Source organism: Hyperolius riggenbachi, chromosome 10, assembly GCF_040937935.1.
Source record: "Hyperolius riggenbachi isolate aHypRig1 chromosome 10, aHypRig1.pri, whole genome shotgun sequence".
Classification (NCBI taxonomy): Eukaryota; Metazoa; Chordata; class Amphibia; order Anura; family Hyperoliidae; genus Hyperolius; species Hyperolius riggenbachi.
In genome coordinates this window covers 258734173-258745961 of record NC_090655.1, presented here as the reverse complement: position 1 = coordinate 258745961, position 11789 = coordinate 258734173, and the positions used below count along the sequence as shown (strand labels likewise).

The 11789-nt window shown below is 43.9% G+C and overlaps 1 protein-coding gene across 1 annotated transcript; it reads right to left on the bottom strand.

Annotated features, from left to right (window-relative positions):
* Window positions 1–1023: 1023 nt before the first annotated feature.
* LOC137535348 (zinc finger protein 781-like) lies at window positions 1024–10900 on the bottom strand. The gene is made up of 3 exons (XM_068257177.1): window positions 10789–10900; window positions 9208–9569; window positions 1024–2629 (listed from the first exon to the last, which is right to left on the bottom strand). Exons 2-3 carry the CDS (start codon window positions 9551–9553, stop codon window positions 1431–1433), a joined length of 1545 nt encoding a protein of 514 aa, XP_068113278.1. The 5' UTR covers window positions 9554–9569; window positions 10789–10900; the 3' UTR covers window positions 1024–1430.
* Window positions 10901–11789: the final 889 nt, after the last annotated feature.

The following is an 11789-nucleotide window of genomic DNA, read 5'->3' as shown; positions in this document are numbered from 1 at the left end:
CACTGTTCTGTGTTAGTAGTGGTGCCGTTATAGGGTGGAATAGTAATAAGCAAATTCCTGAATTAACTTGAGGGGTTTGTGTGCTCACCCTGAGGGTTTCTCACTGGGTTCATCCTATTTAAAGCTAATCATAGGTTTTCGTGCCAGCATCATATCCGGCTTTATAGTAAGACTTTTGTTCCATTTAACGGAGAAAAGTTTTGCTTTAGAGTAGAGAAGCGCCCTAAGGTGGAGCCTAGAAAGAAGCAACTCCTGGCGTGTTCCTTTTCTAGCTCTCTGGTGTGAGTTTTAAGCTCTCAGACTTTGTTTAACCACTTGGGCGTGGCCACGGCGGCAGCACCAGGACCGCCTAATGCCGATCGGTGTAAGGTCCTTGGGCAGTGGTTTGCGGGAGATCCTGCGCCAATCTGATTCGCCTTCAGTCTCCCAACAGGGCACAGCGCTGCGATCTATGGTAGTGCTGTACAGGGGTCAGCCGTGTGACATGGCTGTCCCCCTGGGTGGCACAAAAGTGATCCGCTGTCATAGGCTAAAGCCTACCACAGCCGATCACGCTGATTGGCTGGCTGTGGGAAGGAGGGGAGATTACAAAATAAATAAAAAAAAATAGGTAAAAATATTATGAAATAAAACAAATATTTATATAAAAAAAAAAACATCTGGGGAGCCATCTGACCCCACCAACAGAGAGCTCTGTTGGTGGGGAGAAAAGGAGGGGGGGGATCACTTGTGTGCTGAATTGTGCAGCCCTGCAGCGAGCCCTTAAAGCTGCAGTGCCCCTTTTTGTAAAAAAAAGGACTGATCTTTAGGGGGATTTAAGCCCGTGGTTCTTAAGGGGTTAAAGGAACACTATCATTGTCTAAAAGGACAATGTACAAATAATGTCTGAGTAGCTGTGCAAACATTTTCCTATTTTCCTACTTTTCATGTTAAATATCAGAGAAAAAAGCTGTTTGTAGATTTTACCTGCGTTGGAATGTTTAATTTGCAAAAGTATAAATCTCTACAGTCTGTCATGCTAAGAACAGTATAATATTGAAGCAGAGTTATATGAATAGCCTCTGGTGTGAACTTTCACATACAATTACAAACATTTATGTTGCACATAAGATACATTTCCTCTGCTCTCTGCATACAGCTCAGTCAGAGACACAGGCAGCTGCCAGTGAGAGCTTTCTCACACACAGGATTAACAGATGTATTGTGAGGGAATCCCCCCTTCCCTCATAGTTCACTGGGCTATCAGATTTGGAGATTTGGCCCGTCCGTGAAGTGTGAAAGAAATTAGATAACAGTAAACAAACAAATAGGGATTTAAATGTACACACCAGTGCTTAGCAGCACTTCCCAAACTATTCCTGTCTCAATTGAAAAAAAAAACATGTTAATCAATAGTGTCCCTTTTAGGAAGTATTTTTTATTTTGTGACGCTATCTCAGGAAGCTGTATTTCACGGATTCTATAAAAAAAAAAAGTAAAAAAAAAAAAGCATTCCCCACACTCGGCACAAGAATAGGGCTTCTCACCAGTGTGAGATCTCTCATGTGTGACAAGCTGTGATTTATATACAAAACATTTCCCACACTCAGCACACAAATAAGTCTTCTCACCAGAATGATGTAGCTCATGTTTGACAAGAGATGATTTCTGTAGAAAACAAATCCCACACTCAGCACAGGAAAATGGCTTCTAACCAGTGTGAGATCTCTTATGTATGACAAGATGCGATCTCTGTAAGAAACATTTCCCACACTCTGCACATGAATAGGGCTTCTCAACAGTGTGTCTTCTCTCATGTTTGACAAGGTCTCCTTTATATCCAAAGCATTTTTCACACTCAGCACAAGAATAGGGTTTCTCACCAGTGTGAGATCTCTCATGTGTAACAAGCAGGGATTTCCATACAAAACATTTCCCACACTCAGCACAGGCATATGGCTTCTCACCAGTGTGAAATCTCTTATGACTGACGAGAGCCGATTTTGAAACAAAATATTTCCCACACTCAGCACAAGAATCTCTCCAGTGTGAGACTTCTCATGACTGACAAGGTGCACTCTCTGTACAAAACATTTCTCACACTCAGCACATGAATAGGGCTTCTCACCAGTGTGGGATCTCTCATGATTGACAAGCTGTGATTTCTGAACAAAACATTTCCCACATTCAGCACAAAAATAAGGCTTTTCTCCAGTGTGAGTTCTCTCATGTGCGACAAGCTTTGACTTCTGAACAAAACATTTCCCACACTCAGCACAAGAATAAGGCTTCTCTCCATTGTGAGATCTCTCATGTCTGACAAGATGTGCTCTATGTACAAAACATTTCCCACACTCAGCACATAAATAGGGCCTCTCACCAGTGTGAGATCTTTCATGACTGAGAAGATGTGATTTCCAAACAAAACATTTCCCACACGTGAAACAGTAATAAGACCCTCCAGCAGGGGGAGCGATGTGCTGGGTATGAGGCCCCTCAGGGTTAGACAGGTGAGTCGAGTCTGGGGGAATATTTGGGGTAACCGGGATATCTGCAGGAAACTCTTGTCCAGTGACATCATCATCCGTTGTACAGTCTGTAGATCCAGAGAGAAGAGTCTCTAAGAGGTTCCTGATGCCGGGACTCCGCGCTGCAAATAGAGAAACATCATCACCTCCTGTTAGAGAATTCTGAGGGGAGGAACAATTATCATTAAGGAGCTGCTGATAATTCCAAGTTGTTGCAAAGTTTATGCATGGGTACCAGGGCTGTGGAGTCGGAGTCGTGGAGTCGGAGTCGTGGAGTCGGGCAATTTTGGGTGCCTGGAGTCGGAGTCGGGAAAAAATGCACCGACTCCGACTCCTAATGAATTTGTAACTGTAATTAAAATAAAAAATATGATAAAATGTTCTATTTCTCAGATAATAGTCATTAAAAATAATGTATATATACAGTATATATACAGTAATAGCTGTGCTTAGTCCACAAAAATGAAATAAACCAATCAAAATTAGTTACTTGTGCTGCTTCAATAAAGCCGTCCCCGTATTTTTAAGGTCAGATATACATATATGATTGTGACTGTATATATGATGTGTACACAGGAATCTCTTATATATACTAAATAACATCTATGCTGTAAGAATAAAGCCTGATGTGTAGCTGTGTCACTAATAGAGATGGTCAATGAGATGGAAATAATTCTGCACTGATGCTGATTTATGCAAATGTATTTGCTGATGAAATCAAATAATTTGATATGTTAAAATTTGGTTTGGTGACTACAAATTAAAGGGTACCTGAGACGGATGAAAAGTAAAGTTTTATACATACCTGGGGCTTCCTTCAGCCCCCTTCAGGCTAATCAGTCCCTCGCTGTCCTCCACCACCCGGATCTTCTGCTATGAGTCCTGGTAATTCAGCCAGTCAGCGCTGTCCAGCCACATGCTGCTCCCACAGCCAGGAACATTCTGCACCTGCGCAATAGTGCTGCACAGGTGTAGTATGCTCCAGTCGGCGGAGTGTGTGCATGCGCACTACGCCCGACTGGCTCAAGTACCTGGACTCATAGCAGAAGATTCAGGTGGTGGAGGAGGACAACGAGGGACTGATTATCCTGAAGGCGGCTGGAGGAAGCCCCAGGTATGTATAAAACTTTAATTTCATCTGTCTCAGGTTTACTTTGTTACACAGTAGTACTATACTCTACATATGCACTCCCCACAGAGCTGCAGCGAATCCACTGAGAATGCTGTGCACATTGAACACAGAGGTGTTGTCTGTCACCCATAAACCTTGTTCAGATTGTGCATGAAGAATGTGTAATAGAGGAAGAATCTCCTCATTCCCCTGCAGAGTACCTGCACATCATTCTTACATGTACCCACACTTACATTGCCTAGGGCCTGATAGATGTTCTTTGTTCCGATTTGTACCTTTTACAAGTACTCTTACCAAGGACTAGTTTTAGTCTAAAGGGAATAAATATAGTAGTCTACATATCCTTCTCACTTCAGTTGTCTTGTAAAATTCTTAAGCGTTGGCAGTTAAGAGACGAATTTCATGTTACATACTTTTAATCAACAAGATTTTAATATGCAAATTAGAGGAGTCGGAGTCGAGGAGTCTGAGTCGGTGGAATCCTAAACATACTATCACCTCCTGTAATTGGCAACCTGTAATTGTCCCCAATTCTCGAGGGGAAGGGAGGAGAGGTATTGCCTGCTTAAACGCCCACTGGGGGGGGGGGGGGGGGGCATACCTGAAGTGCTTCTTCAGCTGCTATTGGGCAGTTCTGTATCTCTCTGGCTGCTCCCTCTACTGCTGCCCCGCCTCCCTGCATGCTGCTACACACAGAGAGCGCTTCCAGCGTCATGACCCCAGGGGTCATGAAAACCAAAGTGAGTCCTAGCAGGTCCATAGGAGCGGCGGAGAGAGGCGGGGATTGCGGCTACTTGATCCGCCCAGCTCCCAAGATCAGGTAGCATTGCTTTTTATTACTAATAATCCCCACCTCGGGTTTACCTTAACTCTTCCTGTACTGGAAACAATATGATTGTTAGGAATATTGCATTGCCTTCTCCTGCCTGCTGCTGGCAGTATTCACTGGAACTACCTTGAACTTTCACTGTGCCACCAGCAGAGAGCTTATTGGACATGTAGCAGCCCTGCAGTTCTGCCTTCTTCCAGCAGGTGGCTGTATGAAGAGATAGACCATGTGTATATACAGTAGCAAGAACTCAAACATGTATGCTGTGCTCCTTTTCTTTTTTCCCTGCCTGAAAGAGTTAATATTTCAACTATGCAACTGACAGTTTTTCTTCAGTCGGAACCCAGTCGGGCTATAGCTTCCTTCAATGATAACAAATTACAGCTATAAAACACTTTCCTATGCAGATAACCAGGCTTCTGACTGAAAGGGATAGATAACGAGGTCAATAGTATGTATTTCCGCTCGGGGACTCTTGAGACAATAAAATATTTCTGGGGGAAAATGTTTTTTTCTAGGAGTAGGAGGACATATCCAATTGAATATCTCATCAGTTTATTTTCATCTCGGGTTCACTTTTGCTAGTTGCATGTATATACCGATCGCCACCGCTCCGCGCTGATTCGCCGCTACCCGCCGTGCCGTGCCGCTCCCCAGACCCCGTGCGCAGCCTTGCCAATCAGTGCCAGGCAGCACTGAGGGGTGGATCGGGACTCCCTCTGACGTCACGACGTTGTTGACTGAACGGGATTTCCTGTTTGCTTTGATCGCCAGAGGCGATCGGAGGGGGTGGGGGGATGCCGCTGCACAGCGGCTATCATGTAGCTAGCGCTACAGGAGGTTAAGGATCACTAGACTGTAGACAACACTGGAGAACAATGGATCTGGTCCATATAATGGGAAGCGGTCAGGGCCTTATATGCTTCTAAATTTGGATGGGGAGACGTCCTTCAATCCCCCTCCTCTGGCCCGTTCTTTTTTACTCTCTCCAGATTATGGGATTTCCAGGTCCTTTACTGACAGCGGTAAAGATGCTGTATTCCCACCCCTCCATCTCTCTAAAGATTCCCCCGATACTTCCTGTCAGGTAATGTGACCCACCAGGGATGCCCCCCCCTCATTGCTGTCTGCTCAGAGTATAGAGCCTTAAGCTCAAGCCATTCCTTCTAATCCAGATATAAAGGGTATCCGGGGAGGAGAATTTATAGTGTTTCTGCAGATGTCATACGGCTCTCTCTGTCTATCCCCATATTTCCCTCTTGAACCTGCTAGAGAGGAGACTGCAGCTCTGCCTTTTAATATGCCACAGGCTATGGTGTCTCAACTCCAGGGTGACTTTGCATGAACTGTATTTTTCATCATATAAGGCTCTCCAGAATAAAAGTCGCATCTAGGCACATTACAGGAGTGTCTTTTATATGGTCTCCAATTGGTATCCTCCTGTGTCCCCCATGTGTCCCATTCTGTCCTCCCAGGCGTTCCTTTCTGTTCTCCCTGGTGTCCCCTCTGTCAAAAGGTGTCCCCGCTACTTCCTGTGTCCCCTCCTCTCTTCCCTGTGTCCCCGCTTCTCTTCCTCATGTCTCCACTACCTCCCATATGCCCCCGCTCCAGTTCCCTTGTGTCCCTGCTCCCTGTGTAAATGTATAGCGTGTAGCAGCAGCTCTATCTTACCTCTCCAGCAGCGCCCGTGGGGATAGCCAACCTCTTCTCTGCCGCAATTCTTGCTCTAGTAGACCTCTCTATTTTTATCCCAATAAATATCTATTAAATACACTAGCATGGTGCGGCAGATTTTAGTTCTTGCTGTGATGGAATCTATGGCCTGAATTTCACACCTCTCTCTAAGAGAATTTGTGAGAAACTGAATAGGTGGAATTGCTGCCCTATTTCTTGGCTTGGGAGGATCCACTTGCTTAAAGTGGATCTGAGATAAACTTTTACTCATTGCATGATTGTGTTCCTTTCATATAGTTTATAGGGCATTCCTCAACCCCAATACATTTTTTTTTAATACTCTAATTCTTTATAAACCAAACAAGCCTTGGCCACAGCTTCTCCAGAGAGCTTTGGCACTCTAAGCCTAAGTAGCAAGGGCTTATGGGAGCTCAGTCTGGGCAGGAGGAGGTGACCAGCCAGAGATTTAAGAGGCAGAGGGGAGGAGGGAGGAGGAGAGGGAGTGGGGAGATGCAGAGCAGCTTGCCTGTGTGTAATGATCACAAGCAGAACATAAAGGGAGAGGGGACACCAAGAGCTCAATAGTGTGATTTTGTATAGATGAAAATTAATAATGAGTAATATAACAATTTAATACTCACAAACCAGGGTTACCATTAGGCAACCACTATGACGGCAGGTGGGGAGATTAACCTGACCCCACTCAGGATTAAAAGTCGCTCTCTGTAGATGGGAAAAAGATGGGTACAACCCTCCACCAAGGGTGGACTTAGCAATATGTAGAAGCTTTCCAGAGGCGCCAATAGAATAAAGGTCACTTAAACGAGCTTAAAACCGATGGGGCAGTGGTGGATCTATCCCATCCATGCGGACAAAGCAAACAAAGGAAGGACTGTGGCATCAAAAGTCAAACAACAGTTTATTTATACTCCACAGTAAAAATAGGCAACATGTTTCATGGGCTCAATCCCGCTTCATCAGGCCAATCAAAAAGCAGCATACAGCTTATCAGCATCAAAACCACACTGAGCACTCAGTGTGGTTTTGATGCTGATAAGCTGTATGCTTAATGGTGCTAACCTACTAGTGCAAAGGTTATCACACCTAAACTACTTTAGGCGTGCTAAGTAGGTTAGCACCGATTTGTGAATCAAGCCCTATGTACACAGGGAATGTGAGAAGTAATAGGGGTGTGATGTGTAATGTGACTGCACAGTGTGCCTGTAATGAGGTATAAACACACTATGTACACAGGGAATGTGAGAAGTAATAGGGTGTGATCTGTGTAATGTGACTGCACAGTGTGCCTGTAATGAGGTATAAATACACTATGTACACAGGGAATGTGAGAAGTAATAGGGGTGTGAGGTGTAATGTGACTGCACAGTGTGCCTGTAATGAGGTATAAACACACTATGTACACAGGTAATGTGAGTAGTAATAGGGGTGTGATGTGTGTAATGTGACTGCACAGTGTGCCTGTAATGAGGTATAAACACACTATGTACACAGGGAATGTGAGAAGTAATAGGGGTGTGATGTGTATTGTGACTGCACAGTGTGCCTGTAATAAGGTATAAACACACTATGTACACAGGGAATGTGAGAAGTAATAGGGGGTGTAATGTGACTGCACAGTGTGCCTGTAATGAGGTATAAACACACTATGTACACAGGGAATGTGAGAAGTCAGAGGGGTGTGATGTGTGTAATGTGACTGCACAGTGTGCCTGTAATGAGGTATAAACACACTATGTACACAGGGAATGTGAGAAGTAATAGGGGTGTGATGTGTGTAATGTGACTGCACAGTGTGCCTGTAATGAGGTATAAACACACTATGTACACAGGATATGTGAGAAGTAATAGAGGTGTGATGTGTAATGTGACTGCACAGTGTGCCTGTAATGTGGCGTAAACACACTATGTACACAGGGAATGTGAGAAGTAATAGGGGTGTGATGTGTGTAATGTGACTGCACAGTGTGCCTGTAATGAGGTATAAACACACTATGTACACAGGGAATGTGAGAAGTAATAGGGTGTGACGTGTGTAATGTGACTGCACAGTGTGCCTGTAATGAGGTATAAACACACTATGTACACAGGGAATGTGAGAAGTAATAGGGGTGTGATGTGTGTAATGTGACTGCACAGTGTGCCTGTAATGTGGTATAAACACACTATGTACACAGGGAATGTGAGAAGTAATAGGGGTGTGATGTGTAATGTGACTGCACAGTGTGCCTGTAATGAGGTATAAACACACTATGTACACAGGGAATGTGAGAAGTAATAGGGGTGTGATGTGTAATGTGACTGCAGAGTGTGCCTGTAATGAGGTATAAACACACTATGTACACAGGGAATGTGAGAAGTAATAGGGGTGTGATGTGTGTAATGTGACTGCACAGCGTGCCTGTAATGAGGTATAAACACACTATGTACACAGGGAATGTGAGAAGTAATAGGGGTGTGATGTGTGTTATGTGACTGCACAGTTTGTCTGTAATGAGGTATAAACATACTATGTACACAGGGAATGTGAGAAGTAATAGGGGTGTGATGTGTGTAATGTGACTGCACAGTGTGCATGTAAGGAGATATGACTACAATTTAGTGATTGACTCTCAGAGTTGTAAAGACCTCGTCGGTCTGTTCAGTAAGCCAGCACCTGTTCAGTAGGAGACGTTAGATAAGTCTCCCTAACACTGCTACTGCCTATAGAGCGCGTTCTAGTGCTTTGAGTCCGCCAGGAGAAAAGCGTGATATAAATGTTATTTGTCTTGTCTCTCTGATCAGCATTGTATGTCTACTATGAGATGTAGAGGGATGCTTCTCACTCATCCACCACCTCCCCCTCTCCACAGAACAGGGTAATCCAAAGCCATCAGGGAGTCTGTACTGTTTCTGTTAGTAAACTGTCACCAAAAACATTCTAGAATAATCGTTTTACATAACAAAATCTTTAACATGAGTACATAGGATAACCCCTAATATGGCCAGTCTGTGAGCAGTGACACGGTCATAATAACTAAAGATATTTAATGTTGATGATTACTCACCTGTTCTGCTATATGTAAGAAGGTCCTCCTGTATAGTTGTCCTCATGTCGCCCTCTTCCATAGACAGCTGATCACTCCTTACATACATTTCATCTTCTTCCTCTTTAATTGCTCCCATTAAGTCACCCTTCTCCATAGACTGCTGATCACTCCTCACATACGTTTCATCTTCTTCCTCTTTAATTGTCCTTATCATGTCACCCTCCTCCATAGACTGCTGATCACTCCTCACATACATCTCTTCTTCTTCCTCTTTAATTGTCCTCATCATGTCACCCTCCTTCATAGACTGCTGATCACTCCTCACATACATCTCTTCTTCTTCCTCTTTAATTGTCCTCATCATGTCATCTGCCTTAGTTCTGAAAAGGATAACAAATGATATTTCTAATATGTTAGCAGTAATAAACAGAGCACAGAAAAGAACATAATTTGCTAGGGGGTGATAATATCCCATAAGCTGTGGTCTCCTGCACATTCAGTACCACAGTCCTCTCTCCCAGTGTGCCTTGCTCATCATCTGGTGCGTCTCTCCTCCTCTCCATGCACACATTCCTGGAAGGTTACAGCAGTGCCGGCAGCGGTAGATGGATGAGGATGTGAGGAGAGAACAGCTGGAGACAGAGGAAGATAGGAGCAGAGGCCTGCAGCTAATTAGCTATAAACTATCATTACTTATGGCTCTGGCACCTGATGAACTAGAGAGATGGAACTGCAGCTCTATATCCTGACCATACCTGAGCCCACCTGTCCATCACCTACTAACCCCAAACCCTCCAACCAAGAGCCATAGCAACAAACCTCCCAGCTGGGACAGTGCCGATATCAGGACCAAAGCAGCAGAGGCCACCCAACCCCTCTCCAGCTGCAGCCTCCATCTTCTCTGCCTGTCCTACCAGCCACGCCCCTTGTTATCTGGCTCCACCCACTAGCTGTGACCCATCAGCTTTCTGCAGACTCCAACCTCTCCCACTGTGGGACATAAAATCTCCTCTGACTGCAGTACCGTAGAATCTTGTTATAGTAAATGCTGATATAGTAAACCTCTGGATATAGTAAACTCAACAAGAGATATATGATTGCCGCTCCTACCAGCACCACAATAAGGAGCTTGGCAAAAAAAATGTTGGCTGCAAGGAGAAAAATGGATCTGTACCCCAATCCACTTGAAACAAGAAATAAAACAATAATACTCCTACGTACTTAAAACCAATTTAATTACGTCGATTACGTAGCAATAAAAGATCATACCACAAACAAGTAGCTCCTCTAATTTCTCACCTCACCGTCACTCACATCCAGACAGATCTACAGGTATGCAGAGACAGACCTCACACACCTCTCACACTGAAAAGTCCCGCAGGATCCTGCTAATGAGCCCGATGCTCCAAAGCGGCAGTTAAAGATGCAAAAATATGTGAGTAAACACTTCAATGGCAGAATAAGAATCCAATAAAAATGTCAATAAAAAATTCCTTACTAAAAACAATTATCCGGATCAATGACAGTAGCATATGTTTCAAATCATCCTCTTGGTAATGTAAAGCATAGCATAGCGTTGCAATAAGGCTGAATACTCACAACTCCTGTTATGAGTAACGATAACGATTTTTGCCAGATATCAGCGACTTCTACTGAGTCCTGTTGCTGGGTGGATGTATCCAATGTAACTGGGCAGTCCGTTGAGGGAGGAGTCGGACTTGCACTCCCGGGAAAGAGCAGCTGCGGACGTCAGCTCTCGCTGATCCACCGGGATCCGGGGTCTGCGAGGCGGCTTAGAGGGAGAAGGCAGCGCAGTTAAAGAGACACTGAAGCGAAAAAAAAATATGATATAGTGAATTGGTTGTATACTATGAATAATTACTAGAAGATTAGCAGCAAAGAAAATATTCTCATACTTTTATTTTCAGGTATATAGTCTTTCAGAGCAGTCTGTGAAGTAATGACCTCTCCTCTAGCAGAGGAAAAGTAAATAGTCCAGGAACAGTTGAGATAATAAAAGTCAGATAACAGCCCTCTCCACGACTAACTTAGTCGGAGAGCTTAATGGCTTGTTTGCATAGAGATAACAACTGGAGTTTCTCAACTCTTTCTGTACTGGAAACAATTACACTGATGTATCTGATCTTAATGTTTTATTTCTTAGCTGTGCTACACATACAAATCATAATATCATCGGGTTTTTTTCGCTTCAGTGTCTCTTTAAAGAGATTCTATATTGTTAAAATCGCACAAAAGTAAACATACCAGTGCGTTAGGGGACATCTCCTATTACCCTCTGTCACAATTTCGCCGCTCCTCGCCGCATTAAAAGTGGTTTTAAAAAAGTTTGTTTATAAACAAACAAAATGGCCACCAAAACAGGAAGTAGGTTGATGTACAGTATGTCCACACATAGAAAATACATCCATACACAAGCAGGCTGTATACACCCTTCCTTTTGAATCTCAAGAGATCATTTGTGAGTTTCTTTCCCCCTTCTGCTCTCATGCACTGAAGTTTCAGGCTGCTCGTTTCTTCCTGCAAACAGCTTTGCCCTTGTATGTAATTCCCCACTATGTGAAAGCCCAGCCAGCTCAGAG